This window comes from Miniopterus schreibersii (genome assembly GCF_964146895.1).
Source record: "Miniopterus schreibersii genome assembly, chromosome: 2".
Classification (NCBI taxonomy): Eukaryota; Metazoa; Chordata; class Mammalia; order Chiroptera; family Miniopteridae; genus Miniopterus; species Miniopterus schreibersii.
The window spans coordinates 185,092,431-185,109,100 of NC_138102.1; the positions used below are offsets into that span (position 1 = coordinate 185,092,431).

At 61.6% G+C, this 16,670-nt stretch overlaps 1 protein-coding gene across 2 annotated transcripts in view; it reads right to left on the reverse strand.

Moving 5' to 3' along the window:
• Positions 1 to 16,670, reverse strand: part of KIAA0930 — a 32,098-nt gene continuing 15,428 nt past the window's right edge. The window contains exons 1-10 of one of the 2 annotated variants that reach the window (XM_081130393.1): positions 13,370 to 13,549; positions 13,052 to 13,203; positions 8,747 to 8,869; positions 8,580 to 8,657; positions 8,134 to 8,235; positions 6,839 to 6,979; positions 6,102 to 6,296; positions 3,385 to 3,547; positions 1,703 to 1,861; positions 1 to 1,378 (exon numbers count right to left, since the gene is read on the reverse strand). In XM_081130393.1, the coding sequence (XP_080986519.1) occupies positions 1,338 to 1,378; positions 1,703 to 1,861; positions 3,385 to 3,547; positions 6,102 to 6,296; positions 6,839 to 6,979; positions 8,134 to 8,235; positions 8,580 to 8,657; positions 8,747 to 8,869; positions 13,052 to 13,165 (1,116 nt within the window). In that variant the 5' untranslated portion in view covers positions 13,166 to 13,203; positions 13,370 to 13,549 and the 3' untranslated portion in view covers positions 1 to 1,337. Of the gene's footprint in view, positions 1,379 to 1,702; positions 1,862 to 3,384; positions 3,548 to 6,101; positions 6,297 to 6,838; positions 6,980 to 8,133; positions 8,236 to 8,579; positions 8,658 to 8,746; positions 8,870 to 13,051; positions 13,204 to 13,369; positions 13,550 to 16,670 lie in introns of those variants that run through there. The other variant, XM_081130392.1, reaches the window with a different exon arrangement.

Sequence of the window (16,670 nt, forward strand, 5' to 3'; positions counted from 1 at the left end):
GAAATGCAATAGCTCGCTTTTAATAACAGCATACAAAATCTAGAGAAAGCCCCAGAGGAGTCCCTGTTCCGGAGCCCAGTGCAAACCCTGGAGCAAGCATAAAAACAGATGGGAGAACAGCCCTCTGATCTGCCCCCCCCCCCTCAGGACCTCTAAACGCACAGCAGGAGCCCCTCGGATATTCCTGGGGACATCAAACACAGCAATGAAGCTACAGAGGCCGGCTGACAGTTCGCTCCCAGTGGGCTGGGCAAGGCCTCTGCTCCCGAAGGGGCTCAGGCTTGGAGAGGAGCACGTGGGTCCTCCCAGATGGAAATGCTGGCTGGACGAGCTGCGGGCAAGCGGTGCTGGAGGGCCGCCCACACCCAACCCGATGGCCGCATGGAAGCCAATTCCCTGTGCCTCAGTGAGCTGGTCTGAGAAATGGGACCAGCATGCTCAGGCGAAGGGAGTGAGCTCTAGAAAACCAGAGATGAAACTCCCTACCCCCTCCTGGCCTCCAGAAGAGTGGAGGTTCTATTAGAACCTTCCTGGGAGCATGCAACCCCGCTCCACACCATGCACCTTTGGCAAAGACCCCTCTCCTTCCCTGTCTGGCTCCCAAGCCCTCCCACCGGCCCTCAGAGTCCACGTTCTGGGGCTCAGCCCCCCGAGGCACGGAGCTGGGTGTCTCCGGTTGGAGGTGTGTTGGGGGTGCTCTTTGGCTGGAAGCAAAGGCCATTCTGGTGGGATCGGGCCTGTCTGCTCAGCTCCAGGCCTTCCTGGGACCAGGTGTGGGGTGGGGACCAGCCCAGGGCCACCCCATCAAACAGCTGTGTTCCCATCTCCCCAGGTCACCCCTTTAGGGCCATGCTAGGGCGGACAGACAGGCCGAGACCAGCTCGGATGCTCAAGTTCATTGGCACAGCACTACAGAATCTAAACCATGTCCTTCGGAGGTGCTGACAGGGGGCCCCCCATGCCCCGGCTGGGGGGCCCCGCCTGCTGTCTGGTGGGACAAGCGCATCGGCACACTGGACGGTGGCTGCTCCTTGGCTCTCTCATGGCCTTGGGCGTCTGTGGTCGTCTTTGGGTGTAGAGGGCTCTCCAGGGACAGGCTGGGGGTGATGGCGGGTGGGCGCAGGGCAGGGGCAGAGCCAGCAGGGAGGAGACAGAGGCACTTCAGTTTGGGCTGGTGTTCATGGAGTCGGCCCTGGCCCCAGGGTGGAGTGGCCCCGCCTGGCTCCGGCTCTGGCGCTGGGTTGTCACAGAAGACCCCGGTGGCGGTGGACAGGTAGGCACTTGGCAGTACTCCCGGGGCGGGCCGGCTGGGGGCTCCACGCGGGCTCCGCGCACGGCTAGGTCATCAGGATGGGCTTCTGCCGGACTTCCAGGATGTCTAGGGTGGAAGGCGGGGAGCGGACAGGACGGGAGTGTGGGAAGCAGGGTCGCACGCACTTCCTCTCCCAGCCTCAAGGGCTGCAGTGCCGGGACCCTCCCCACATTAGACGGCCTGGGGCTCAGACAGGCCCCCGACAGCGGGGACCCGAGGGGCTGCTACAGCGCTACACAAAGGGACCCCGGAGGCCCAGGTATGCGCAGGGAGCCTGACTTGGGATGATGGGTAGGGCTGGACACCCCACAGCCCGGCCTCGGGGCCAGGGCCCAGGAGGTGGGGTGGCCAGGGAGAGGTGGCGCCAGCCCTCCGCAGCACACAGCCTACCTGTGAGGATCCGAGGCAGGGGCAGGGTCACGTAGGTCAGGTGTGCATAGAGAAGGAAGTTCCCTTCCGTGCGGCTCAGCTTCAGCCAGGACCCCACCAGGGACCGCCCCGTGCCGGACAGGGACCGGGACCGCAGGTTAGTGGCGTTGTGCAGATCAGCTGGAGGGAGGAGGCCGGTCAGGGGGGAGTGGGGACACCTGCCGCCCCATGCCACTCCTCCCTGCCCCGCTGCGCCCTCTGCTGGGCGCTGTCACCCTGGCCTGTGACATCTGCCCTCTGCTGCCCACCCGCCCTGCCCCATTCCTCAGGGCCCCACCCACCCTCTGAGCTCTCCCCGACCCCCCTTCTGTCCCAGAGTCTCCTCTTGGGGGCACGCGGGCAGTTACTTCTCTGCTCCCTGGGGACCCATCTGTCACTGGGACTAGGTGCCACCGGTCTGCAGGACCTGGGTTGAGCCTGGGATGACTTGTCACCATCACCCAGTCTATGGGTCAACCCGGAAGGCAGGTGGGCAGTTATTAGTGCTTTCCCACGGACGTGAGATGAGCTGGATGAGGCCACTCCTCGAGCTCACACAGGGCCCTGGCCAGGGTTCAGGGGGCCCTTGCCTCTGGGCCCTGCAGGCAGGGCCACTCAGCACCACAGCCCCAGCTCCCTTTCATCCTGCCACGTGTCCAGCAAATACCGAGGGAGTTCCTGCCCTGCCGGGTGGTCCCGTCGTCCAGAGGGGGACGGTGCAGGACACACTCACATGTACACTTGGGCTTCACCAGCTCCGAGTGGACCAGAACTGCCCCCCCAGAGTCCATCCCCTGCGGGACAGCTGGGTGGGATTCTGAATATGGAAATCTGACTTTCAGTCGTGGCCCCCCAGGGCTCCTGAGGTAACGGGAGCACCCCTGGCTGCACAGATGACCGACAGCGGGGCCGACGCCATGCAGAGGCGCAGGTTTGCTGGGAGAGATGCGGACTGCGTGGGTCAGACAGCGGGCCTCCGCCCACAGACAGGCCTGGGCCCCGGGGGGCCGGAGAGCTCGAGCCCTCTGGAGACTGCGCAGAGCAGAGATGGGCTGGGGACCTCCTGCAGGACCCCCACTGAAGGCTCTAGAGTGAGGGCAAGCTGGCCAAAGACAGCGCTAAGGAGTAAAACCGGGCAAAGTCACCAAATGTGGCCCTGGCCAGTGTGGCTCAGTGGTTAGTGTTGGCTGGTGGATGGAAGGGTCCCGGGTTCAAGTCCTGCTGAGGGCATGTACCTCGGTTGCAGGCTCAGCCCCGGTCAGTCAGGGCACGTGCAGGAGGCAACCAATCGATGTATTTCTCTCGCATGGATGTTTCTCTCCCTCCCCCCCCCTCTGAAAAGCAATGGAAAAAATATCCTCGGGTGAAGATTAAAAAAACAAAACAAGAATGAACCAGAGCCCACCTCGCCCTCGGCAGGCCCGCTGCGGGGAACAGTCAGACCACCGTGGCAGCGAGGGCAGGAGCCCTGAAGCTGCGCCAACTGCTGCGGGCCCTCGGCCTGCACGCGGACACCCGGGGAAGGGGGCTCCTCAGGGCAGGGCTGTCTGTCCGCAGCGCCGTCCCCACCCTGCCGGACCGCCCTGGCCCCGCTGCTCTCTAGGTGTGAGTGAGGGAATGAATGAATGAACGAGCCACAGGAGGCCGCGGGCCCGGGCGGTCACCTCCACCGGCGTCCTCGCGGAAGAACTCCTCGCTGTCGTTGGCCGAGTGGGATTTCTTCATCTCCGCCACCCAGCTCCGGGGCACCTTCCTCTTGAGGGATGGGGAGAAGAAGGTAGGCCGGCTGTTCCGCTCCGGGGTGGGGGGCGTGCTGAAGGAGGTCACCTGGGGACAAAGAGCGCAGTCACCAGAGCAGCCCGCCTACGCGGGGGGGGGGGGGGGGGGGTCCCAAAGCCCACCCACCTCCTGCCCTCAAACGAAACCCGACCCAGAGCTCCAAGTGGGAGCCCCTGGCGGGAGGGGGGACTCGGGCTACGGTCGCCGGCCCTGCCCTCCTGAGGGCTCAGCGGGCACCCGGAGATGGCTTCCGCTCGGGGACCAGCAGAGCGGCCTGGACGCCAGCTCTGGCCGCTTGAGGGCCCCGAACACGGGTGGGGGGTTTAAGTGCAAAGACTGGCTGCCGATGCCGCTGGAGCACCTGCCACAGCGCGTGAATCCACAGCCCGCCCGCCAGACAGGACCCAGCATTAACCCCATCAGACAAGTGAGCAAACTAAGGTGGCGGCAACTTTAACATCATCGGGCAGGATCGTGGCAAAACTGTGACGGCAACTCGGGTCTTCCGCCCCCTAAGGCCGGGCTCTTCACCCTAATTCCTTCCCCATCCCTGTCACCCCCCCCAGTGTTCTTTCATAGATGTGCTACGGCTAAGTGGTCCATGCTTCCATCCCCTCCTCTCCTCTCCTCTCACCACACTGCTCAGTTCACCAAACATTCTCCACACCCACTCAGGGCCAGGGGAACAGAGCACTAAGCACAGACAGGCACATGACACTGGTCCCTGCCCTCAAGGAGCTCACAGTCTGCTGGGGGTGACAGACTCGAAAAGTAACCACCACACGCTGCATGTTAGTTGCTGAGACAGAAAAAGAGAGGCACAGGATACAAGGGAGCAGAGGCAAAAGCCTGAGAAACCAGGGAAGGCTTCCTGGAGGAGATGCCGCTGGAGCTGGGTCTTGAAGGACGAGTAGGAGTTCGCCAGGTGAAGAAGGGGGGGAAGGGCGTTCCAGGCAGAGGGAACTTGGCCCATCTCCTCCCTCCTCCCCATGCAAACAAGAATCTGAGGAACAGGATGAGCTGGGACCGAGACTTCGGGAGCCCCATCAGCCTCCTCGTCAGGGCTCCGACGTCCACCAAAGTCCCGGCAGCCGCTGGCTCCAGACGGTCCTCCCACAAGTCGGGGAAGGTTTTTAAAAGATAAAAAACAAACACCAGAAACCACAATACACACAGAATCTGCATTTGTCAAACTCTGGTTACAAATGACCCCCCTGGAAAAGGGGGTTAAGCAGCGGTGAGCACAGAGGTGGCAGGGGCCTGGGCAGTCCCCGGGAGGTCAGGCCCTGCCACTAACAGCTGTGTGGCCCTGGCAAGTCCCTCCCTGTGCCCCCAGCACCTCCCTGCTACTTTTGCAACAGGAGAGGGCCCTCCCTGCCATTCTCACCCATCTTTAGAAAGAAATGCCATCTGTTTTGTTCTGTTTACAAAACACTTGCATTGCAGGAGACTGACAACAATAAAAGGTGTAAAGAAGATAATACGCAGTTAAAACAACGCGACAGGATTAGAAGTTCGACAAATACACTCCCCCTCGTCAGCCAGTGGTACTGCATTATTTACATTCCTCAGACTCACTTCCCAAGCAGGTCACCAGCAAACAGTCCCTACAGTGGCTGCTCCTGAGGACACCTGAGGGCCAAGCCCTGTTCAGGTGCCTGAGGCGCAGTGGCTCCCTGAGCCTCCCAACACTGACAGAGCAGGGGTTTCACCCATTTCTGGGTGAGCAAACTGAGGCTTAGGGGAAGAGAGACTTGTCCCAGGTCACTCGAGCAGCAGCACCTGGATTCCAGCCCGCGGTGTGTCACCCTCAGCCCCTCTCCTGGAGGTGTGCTGAGCAAGGCTGCCTCCCTGCCCCGGTGCGCTAACTCACCTGTCCGCTTCCCAGGCCCCGGCTCTGAGCAGCCCCCTCGAGAGACCCCAAGTGAGGCAGAGCAGCCAGTGGGCTGGAGGCTTTCTCCTGCCTGAGCCCCGGGCCCCACTGGCGACTCTGGGAGTAGAGCTGCCACTGACCTGGGTTCCCACCGGGGGAAGGACGGGGCCCTAGAAAGAGCAGGGCTCAAGGCCCAGCGCTGCCACACCAGAGTCCTGTGACCTGGGGCAGTGCAAGTACCTCCGGCGGCCCTGGGTTCCCAGGTCTTCGGACAGGAACCCTCACTCCTATCCCTGGGGCTGCTGGGGGGGGGGGGGGAAGCACCCAGCAGGGCAAATGCACAACACCTGGTAAACAACTGGGCCGGGCAGAGCAGAGCTGGGTGGCCCCAGGACGTCACGGAACAGGAAGGGGGCCAGCTCATCATGTCCCCATCTCTCTCCGGGGAAGGCCTGTCACCGCCCACACTCATCCAGCAGGCCCACTGAGGCAGGCGCCGGGACATGGCAAACAGCCTGGCTACTGTTCAGGGAGGCAGAAAGAGCTCTGGCCCAGGCACTAACCTGCTGTGTGACCCTGGGCAAGCGACTCGCCCTCTCTGAAGCCCGGCCTCCTCACCAGGGAGATGGGGAAAACGACACCTACCTCACTCGGGGCTGTAAGGATCAGGGAGATGATGGGAAGCAGTCAAGGGACAGGAGGCCCCTGCCCGAGCGGTGCAGCCCTTACCCCCTCATGCATGGGCGAAGCCGGGCTGGAGTCCTCCTCAGTCCCGCAGGGGGACGTGTCCCCAGTGGACACACGGCTGACTGCCATCTCCGCGTGGCCCTTGCCCTGTGGCCCCTTCATGCGCACAAACTCCATGTTGTTGTACTTGTAGAAGCCAAATGACATCTTCTGCGCCATGCGGGCGGCCACGCTCACCTGCGGGCAGGTGGGGAGATGCCCTGAGCCAGGCTGCTAGGAAGGGCTTCTCCCCAGCGACACGAGCAGCTCCGACGCCAGTCTTCAAGGAGCAGTCCCCTCAGGGGAGACGGAGCCCCAGCTGACCAGCCATGCCCAGCAGGCAGGGCAGTGCTGAACACCTGGGGTCCCCAGCTAACATTCACCCCACTGCCCGACGATTCACACCCACAGCAGGCCCAGGGCTAGGCTGGGAACAGAGCTGCAACCCCAAGAACCTGAGCCCCCCTCCGGTCCCCCCCTCCCCCCCACAACCGCCAAGTTCCGAGGGAGGCGAGCCTCGGTATTGTGCCCGGCTCAGCGAATGGTCGCCACCTGATTCCTCCCCTTCAGGTCAGTTGGTCAGGGTCCAACCTCGGGAATGTTCTCCCTCGGGGTGGCCATGAAAAGCGTCACATGACGCTGGCCCTGAGCCACCTTCGAGGGCCTGGGTGCTGCAGGTGTTCTGAGGAGGGGCATTTCCAGGAGGGGGCTGGGGCCCCCTGGACCCACCCAGCACTCACGCGGTTGTCATACACCTTCTTGAGCGCCTCGTAGCGGATGGAGCCCTGGAAGATGACCCCTTGGAACATGTTGGTTTTGTCACTGGCCACCAGCTCCACACAGACCATCTCTCCTTCCCCCACAGTCATGTCGCTGAACACCTGTGGGGCACAAGGTGGAGAGGGGGACATCAACTGTCGGCTGCCCACCACCCAGCACAGCTGGCCGGCTCCCATCCACCCCTCCCTCGCCCAGGGCTGCCCGGGAGGATGGCACGAAAAACTCCCATTTTGCAGGTGAGAACACTGAGCCACAGGTGAGATACCTGCGGCCACCCAGGTCTCCCACCCTCCGCCAGGCCCAGCACAGGAACGTAGACAGCCTAACTGTGGGCAGGGCGGTGTCCAGCAAGGGGCACTCGAGAATGTGACTCTGGGAGGGAAGACGGACTCCCCTAGGACACTGTCCCTCACCACACCTCCAGGCTAAGAAGTCAGGCAGTTTGGAGGACTGCCCGGCCCCCCGGGTTCCAGGGTCTCCCTCTGGCTGTGGGGGCCCAGCCCCTCCCACCCTGTCCTGCCCCACCCCACCCTGAGCTTCACCGCTCGTGTGCAGGTACAGAGTGACTCGGAGTTTTGAGGTGTGTGAGCCTGGAGGGGCACTTAGCCCCCTGAGCCTAAGGTGCTTCAAGGTACCTTGGAATCTAGGAGACCTTGGGAGCCACGCCCCCTCCTTCAGAGGCCGCCAGGGCCCGACCACCTCTAAGGAGCGCAGGTGAGCTATCAGGGCCTCAGCGGAGGGGCCTGGCTGGGCCCACAAGGTGCAGGTCGGGAGTGGGACACAGCCCCAGTTTCCCAGCACCTGTTTCCAGGTGTCACCCTTTGCCTTGGGAACCAGTTTGCCCAACCTTAAAACAAAAGAGGCGGATAACTTCCGAAACCCCACTCCTCTGACACCCTGGAATCCCACGCCTGGTGCAGCGTGGGCGGTGCAGCGTGGGCGTGGGGACAGTAATGACCCCTCCTGCAAGGGTGGCACTTTTGCAGGCCCGTAAAATGCCGTCTCCCATTCACAAGCCCCTTTGATCTCCGACCCTGAGGGTAAGTAAGACAGGTGATCACGACTTTACAGGTGGGAGGCTCCAAGCTAAGGGGGCTCACTTGCTCCTTACCCAAGATCAGGAAGAGTGGGGGCCACGTTGGTGGGAGTCCAGACCCGTGCGCCCCCAGCGCTCCCCACCCCGGCACCCCTCTTCCCCCTCGCTTTTCTGCAAGGGCGTGGGGCCTGAGGGAGACCTGATGGGAGACACACTCACCTCCTCGAAGCTGTCGATCATGAAGAAGATGTTGGGGTAGCTGATCTTAGACTCCTCCCCTTTGCTGTCCATGGGGTGTTTACTGGGGGACGCAAACACTTGCTGAAAGAAAGGAGGTTTGAGGGTGGAGTGCGGCCCACCCTGCACCCAGGCCCAGTGCTGCTCAATTAAGTGGAACGTGCTCTCCAAGGCACAGGTCCCCATGGTCACACTGCTCAGAGCCAGGCCAAAGCCAGGGGGGCGCCTCTGGGAGGAGCTGGTGGGATAACCCGGTTCTGTGCTCCTCGCACTGGACATGGGGCCCTGGGAGCCCATGGGTTTCTGGAGTCAGGCCCCCACCTTGGGGGCAGGGAAGTGGGGAGGGGGACTTGACTCCTCACAACCAACCCCGGGCATGGGGGGCTGCTGCTTCTGGGCGAGGGGCAGCTGGCCGGCTGGGGGCTCACCTGGGACTTCTTCTTGTGGATGTGGATGTCCCCGCTGTCGGAGCGCGTGCACACGGCACAGGTCACCATGTAGTCCAGCTGCGGGAGCAGGGGTGCGTGGAGGGCCCGCCGACCTGGGCGCCCCCGCCGCCCTGCCCCCGCGCCCCGCCCGCCCGCCGACCCCGCACCTTCTGCAGGATGAGGTTCAGGCAGACGCTCTCCTCCCAGTCAATGTCGGGGTCCCCCAGGCCCGGCAGCTTCTTGGAGTCCCGCCGGTACACCTCCACCTCCGCCTCGGGCTCGGCCTCCGGCTGCGAGGCGCGGGGAGGCGTGAGCGCTTCCCAGGGCGCCGGGGCCCCCGCCTGGCAGGTGCCACCCCGGCGCGGGCCCAGCCCTGCCCCCGGCTCCGGCCGAGACCCTGCGTCGGCCCAGAGAGGAGCCTCCAGGGCTGCCCCTGGGGTCCTGCGGGGGGGACCCCGGCGTCCTGCCGCACCGCGCTCTGCTCCCCCACCCGACAGGCAGCCCCTCCACCCGTCCGCCCCCCTCCGCGGGCGCGGGAAGCCCGCAGGTTGCTATGGCGACCGGCCACCGGCGCCGCAGGCTGCGGGACGCGAAGGGGGCGGGGCAGCCCGGGCTGCCGCAGAGGAGCCGCAGGGCGCAGGCGCGGCGGAGGAGCCGCAGGGCGCAGGCGCCGCAGAAGGGCCCGCAGTGCGCAGGCGCCGCCGAGAGCGCCCCGAGCCAGCCCAGGGCTTTCCTCCCCGTCCCGTCGAGCGGTGGGGGCTGCGCGCCGCCTGGGAAGCCGCCATCGGGTCCCCCTCCCCGCCCGCCCGGCCCCCCAGGCCGTGGGGCCTCCTCAAGTCGCTGCCCGCCCCCTGCCCTTCAGACACCGTGGCCAGACCCCACGGGGCGCACCCTGGCGGCGCTGTCGCGTGTGTGTGCGTGCATGTGTGTGTGTGTGTGTGCGTGTGTGTGTGTGCGTGCATGTGTGTGCGTGTGTGTGCGTGCATGTGTGTGCGCGTGCATGTGTGTGTGTGCGCGCGTGCATGTGTGTGTGTGCGTGCATGTGTGTGTGTGCGCATGTGTGTGTGTGTGTGCATGTGCGCGCGCGCGTGGGGGTGCATGTGTGTGTGCGTGCATGTGTGTGCGCGCGCGCGTGTGTGCGTGCATGTGTGCGCGCGCGTAGGGGGTGTGCATGTGTGTGTGCGTGCATGTGTGTGTGCGCCTGGCACGCGCCTCCTGCCCCGCATGTGCTGCACCCTCCACGCACGTCCTTAGCCCCTGTTGTCCCCTCTCTCTGCCCTACGACCCTCCACCAGGAGGCACCTCCTCCCCGTGGGGCTCCGCCTGCGCCCCGCTCTCCCCGCAATCACAGCTCTGCGTCGCTGGCTACCTCTGTCCCAGCGGACCGGGGGCTCCCAAGGGCAGGGCCAGGACCTAGTCGCTTCTGTACACAGCTCACTGCGGGTGGTCCACGGGACATTCTGGCCCACGCACAGCTGGACACAGCACTCCCGTGGGCTCGGGCTCCCCTCACTGACCTCAACGCCCACCCCGCGTCTTCAGGAGAATTTGCACAGGGCCCTGCACCCTCCTGTCCCGCATTCTTCAGCCCTGGATCAGGGACCCCCCCTCCCCCCAGGGAAGAGCCGTGTCTGCCCATGCGCTCCCCTGCCCACCTGGCCTCTCCCTTCCTGGAAAATTCTAGGCCCGGACAGGCTAAGAAAACGCTCCCTGCCCAGAGCTGGGGTCTCGCCTGGCAGTGAAATTCCAGGGACAGCTGAGAGGGTCTCAGGGGCACCGACCTTAGAGTCTAGAGCTGAGACAGACTGCCTTTGGGGAAAGACCAAGATTTTGCAAACACCTTGTCTACAATTTGAACTACAGCAGATGCCCACAGACCAGAGGGTAGTCGCTCATTGGCTCCCGCTGCGCCCCCAGCCTCAGGCTGCCTCAGGGCTTCGTCCTAGGCCTCCTCTGTCATCCCTCCACATCTCCCTCTTCCCACGGGCTCCCAGGGCCCAGGGACCATCTCGGTGCCAATGATCCCAAATCTCTCCCTCTTTGCCTGACCCCTGGGCTGAGTTTCAGACCGGCCATCCACTGCCTGGAAGACGTCTCGACAGGCACCTCCCACAGACTCAACTGCCCAACACTCACTCCCTTCCTGCTGTTTCCCCTCCTAGGAGGGCACCATGCTCAACCTGGGCTGGAGTCAAGAGACCTGGCTCTCAGGCCAAGTCTGGTCACCTGACACCCTGCTGGGGGTGAGCCCAAGAACTTGGCACAATCTGACCACCCTCTGCACCCTGCTCCCTCTCCGTGGTTCAGTCACCACCAGCACGCTCCTGGGCAGCCTCCTGGCTTTTTCTCTAACCCTCTCCAGTCCTGCACCTGAGAGCTTGCTGAATGGAGCTCTGGCCACATCCCCTTCCTCAGTCTATCAGGTTCAGTGGTTTCCCAGGGCTTTGGAGAAGTCTGCATTGCTTGAGGGATGACTGTGCCCCAACACTCAAACCTTTGAGCGTGACTTCAACGTCCCTGTGATCTGGGCCCTGCCTCCCACGTTTCCTGTGTCCCTCTCTTTCTACAGAACCACCAGCAACACCTAAAAGCACGGGGATTTTTCCCACTACCAGGCCCACCATTCCCTGCAGGGGGACGCCTTTCCCTTAAGACTCATCTCACCCAAGTGTCTCTGCTGACCACTCCCATTCCTCTGGTCACTATATTTACCACACAGTGATACACTTCTGGGTTCCAGTGACAACAGTCACACAGCCAGCTGCTTGCACACACCAGCCGAATGCCAGGCAACACAGGCCAACCCTTGGGTCTTCCTACATGTCACAAAGCCCAGCCAGACCCACTGGACTGCCACCGGCGTGCAGAGGGCCAGCAGGGCATGGAAGTCACCTGTCTCCTGTGCAGCAGACGCCAGGCCTGCCCATTTGCAGAAAACCTATTCTACATGTGTCAGGCTCCAGGAGCAAGCAGCACACAGCAGGGCAAGGGCTCCAGGCGCTCGGCGTACAAGCCACAGCAACAGGCCACGGCCCCTGCAGGGGTAAGGGTGCCGGACCCGAGCCAGGCAGGCTGCAGGTGCCACAGCTGCCTCCACAGCCCCCCGTGGTTTGCGGTTAAAGGAAAACTGTGCATTTCTATGTTTGGCATATAGATTGCTCACACATTTACAAACTTCCAAAAAACAGAGGAGGAAGTCTGTTTCATTACTCCTCTACACACTTCAATTTAGGGAATGGGAAACCTTAGGCAGGTCCCGTCATCTCCAAGGGCTCGGTGTCCTCATCTGTGAAAAGGGGATAATACCATCTGCGCTGTTGAAGTGCTGGGAGGACACAGTGAGATCAAGAAGCAGAGAGCTCAGCACTGTGTGTGGTCCTTGGTCTGGGGTCGGTGAGTGGTTGGCATCACCATCATCATCACCGCCACCATCACCACCACCACCATCAACATCACCACCATCATCACCCTCACCACCACCACCATCATCACCATCACCACCATCATCACCATCACCACCACCATCATCACTACCACCACCACCACCACCACCACCATTACCACCACCATCACCATCACCACTATCATCACTACCACCACCACCACCAGCATCACCACCACCACCACCACCATCACCACCATCACCACCACCACCACCACCACCATCACCATCACCACCATCATCACCATCACCACCACCACCATCATCACCATCACCACCATCATCACCATCACCACCATCACCACCATCACCATCACCACCACCACCATCAACATCACCACCATCATCACCCTCACCACCACCACCATCACCATCACCACCATCATCATCACTACCACCACCATCATCACTACCACCACCACCACCACCACCACCATTACCACCACCATCACCATCACCACTATCATCACTACCACCACCACCACCAGCATCACCACCACCACCACCATCAACATCACCACCATCACCACCACCACCACCACCACCATCATCACCATCACCACCATCATCACCATCACCACCATCAACACCATCATCACCAACACCATCACCATCATCACCACCATCATCACCATCACCACCACCACCACCACCACCATCGTCACCATCATCATCACCATGATCATCATTACCAAGCCAAGTCACCTGTCTATGGCCTGGGACCCTGGACTCTGGGGCCAAAGCCCTGCTCTACCCTTTATTCACTAATTGTGAGATGCTGGCCAGATCACGTGGCCTCTGGACCTGTTTCCTCAAAGGCACAGGATGATAACATTGCTCTTTCAGGGGCACGGTGAAGGTCTATCAAGATGTGCTCCACGCCCAGCACATCCCATCGCCAGCAAGCACCTGTCACTGTCTCCCCCTGGCTCCCAGCACACAGTAGGTGCTCGATGAACCTCATTTCCCAACTCGGACAAGGGCCGACCCTGCAGGGACGCGCGGCCAGGGCCGGGGCGGGGCCGCTCACCTTCCTGCCGTCGGCCCCGCTCTCGCTGCCCGCGAACGCGAGCTTCCGGCGCACGTAGAAGAGCATGTCGTCCTGCCGCGGCGCCCATTTCTCCATGAAGTAGGTGGAGAACATCCAGGTCCAGAAGGCGATGCGGTCATCCTTCAGGCACCCTGCAGGGGGGCCAGGCAGCAGTGAGAAAGGGTGGGCGACCTGGCCCTCGCCACGTGCCCTGCCCAAGCCCTGTCCCCTCCATCCCCCCAGCCCCAGCCTGCATTTCTGCACAGGAACCTGCCAGGGCCCTGCGCTGTCCAGAGCCCCTTCGCCCTCACCACCCACCATGGGATGGGCAGCCAGAGAGGCTCAAGGACACCTCCCTGGAGGCCTGACCGTGCACCCAGGGGTGGCCCGCAGCCCCGGCTCCCAGCCCCACAGCCGCGCCAACGCCAGCCCGAGGATGAGTCAGCAGCTTCGGCGGGAAGGAAACACCTAATGAGAGGGATCGTCAGGGGGCTGTCTGCGCTGGAGCAGGAAGGGCTTCGGAGGGGAGATCGTCACCAGACAGGCACCACCCTCAGCCGTCCCCACCCCCACCCCAGGCTGCGGCAATCCCTCCAGAGAATTCGACTTAAAGGAACAGCTGCCCCTTTGCCAGCCAGTCTCAGCGGCGGGCGGAAAATGGGAAGGTGCGTGGTCCCCTCGCCCCTCGCTGCGGGGCCTTTCAGCATGCCAGGGCTGGGCTTATTCTTGCTTGATCTTCAAGGGGACTCTGCTTTTTTGAGAAATAGTGTTTCTTTATGATAAACAAATCTAGCATAATGCTTCCTGCACCAGGAGAGAAAGCCCCCAGGCTCTGGTAGGAAAGGCCTGGGTTTCCACTCCGCCTCTGCCACTTGCCGTGTGACAGCAGGCGGGCAGCCTGGCCTCTCTGATCCCCAGGCTCCTTGTGGTGAGTGTGGGCTGACGGAGACCACGGGCAGGAAGAGCCCCTGCCTGGCACAGAGAGGGGTCAGCAGAGCTGGGTGTCCTCCCTTTCTAGATGGATCCAAGGGAATGTCAGGAGACACCCTAGAGCAATTCTTATAAACTCAAATATTCTGTTGCTGGGTTCTTTCTCTCTGCCCAAGATGCTTGACCATCGTGACCTTGTGCTCCAATTCGGTGCAGGAAGGCCCCGCCTAATCCCCGCACACAGAGATGGGGAGCCGAGGGCCAGCACTGCCAGGACCTTCCCTCGCCCTCACAGGCAGTTCAGTGGCCCAACCAGGACTGGCCATGGGCCCTGACAGCCCAGGCCCCCTCATCCTGGGGGCAGCCATCAGGGTGTCTGGAAGGCAGAGTGACATGCAGAAATCGCAGCCTCAGTTTACTGCTGCTGCACCGCTGCCAAAGAAGCCAGGCTCCTAACCAGCTCCGGCCCTCCGCCCTCTGCGGGGCTGCAGGGCAGGTCGGTGGCCCACCCACTCCCACTCCCACCTCCTGCCCGGCTCCCCAGGGAGGAAACTGAGGGGTCTTCTCTGTGGGGTTTAGATCAGCCGATTAACATAAACGCAGCCTGTCAGCCTGGGGAGAAGGGGGGGCAAAGGCAGAGCCTGACAGCCGTCTCCCAGACTCCCGGCACCAGGGGGAACCAAGCAGACTATCTGCATCACCAATTTGAAATTCCTCCCACTTTTACAACAGGCAAGGCCGATTCACGCCACTACAGATCCCCTGCAAAAGTAAGCAAAGGTGCTGTCTGTGGTTAGTCCTGGATAAAAACTTGAACTCGCCCCATAATTTTGTTTAACTTTCAGCTCCCTCTGAGCCCTGAGCCCAGCAGAAGGCCCCGTCGACGAAACACTCAAAGACTGCCCACTGCTCCCTGGTCCCACAGAGGACACAGAAGCAACTACGGCCAGGACAAGGCAGGGGCAGTGACTCAAAATTCCAGCACCCACCGCAGCGAGGCCAAAGCTGACCAGCAGCATCCTTCCTCGGGGTGAGGCTGTGCCCTTCCTTAGGAGATCTCTCTTTTTATTTTGTTAATAGAAACAAACTGGTGATGGTACCTCGAGCTTCCAAATGACGATGACGATGGCAAGAGCAGGGGACGAAGAGCCCCAAGGAGGTCACCTGGTTAAACTCTCACCAGCCCTCCTGTTACTGCCCCATTTCACAGGAGGAGAAACTGACTCTCAAGGTTAATGGACGCGCCCAAGTTCACAGAGACACAAGCCGGCACACCCTCAGACCTGTCAGATATGTGCTATGCTCACAGCTTTCTAAACGCAGGAACCAGGTACTTAATGCGGACAGAACTGCTTAGCAGGCAGCTGGGCATCCCAGGAGGGCAGTAAACAGGAGGGGTCTCCGGGGGGGGGGGAGTCGGAGCCTGGTTTCAGGAATGTGGTGCTGGAGCTGGCAAATGTGTGCCCGTTTGCTCTCTAGTATCCACATGCCCAGCCAGGGCCCGGCCCAGTGGGGCCCACACGGAGGGCCCCGTTTCCCTTGCCTTACAGTGTGGGGGGTGGGAGTGACCACAGCTCACCCCTCCCCACTGATTGAGTAAAATCTATAGGCCCCAGGGTCTGAACCAGACATAACGCCAGTATTTACTCCTGAGGTTCAGTTCACACGGGGAATCCCGGGGCCCAGCCCTGGCCGGTCCCTGCGCCCTCCATGGCCACACCCAACAGCACCTCAGGGGGATGGTGAGCGGCCCGTTGCTGGTCCCACCACACGTGCTCCCGGTGACACTCCCAGCAGCCACATGGCCGCCAGGAAGCCCGCCAGGTGCCACGCATGTCAAGTCCTCCCCACCCTCGCTAGGGTTAGTACCAACACAACACACCCAGCAGGCCGGGACTCGTACGGTGTCAGGGAAACACGTGTGCACGCACACACTCACACACACATGCGCGCATGCACTCCGACACAATACCCGCCAGGTGGGGACAGACATTCAAGAAGAAGGACTGCTAGAACCACTGCCAGGAGGGGGCCGTGGGGGCCACACCGGGAGCCAAGGGCGGAAAAGACGAAATACGCCATCTCCACACCCAGGACACTCAAAGTTTAAAAGCCAGAAGAGATGTCACGAAGGTCAGGAACAGTCAAAGCTCCCCTCAAGCCCAAGAAATAAAGAACAACAGGGAAATCCCAACCCGAGTGAGGGCTGTAATATAAAGAGTCCACATCATATCAAGTTATGAAAGAAAGTGCGTAAGACCCCGCTAAATACACGGGCAAAATACCCAGACAGGTAATAGACCAAGAGGGAAGCAGGAGCACTTAACCAAAACGTGGGAAAATACTGATCTGCTAGGAATCAAAATTTCATATTAAAAGTCACGTTGTCGTTTGAAGAGGGCAAATTCAGTATTGAAAAAATATCACCTGGGGCCCCAGCCAGTTTTGCTGAGTGGTTAGAGCATCGGCCCTCGGACTGGAGGGTCCCAGGTTCAATTCAGGCCAAGGGCATGAACCTCGGCTGCACGCTCGGTCCCCAGCCCGCATGCCGGAGGCGACAATCCGTGTGTCTCTCTCACACATTGATGTTTCTCTCTCTCTCTGAAAAGTAACGGAAACAACATACTCAGGTGTGGACTAAAAAAAATAATAAAATCTATCTTAAAAAAAAAACACTTAGGAAAAAGGG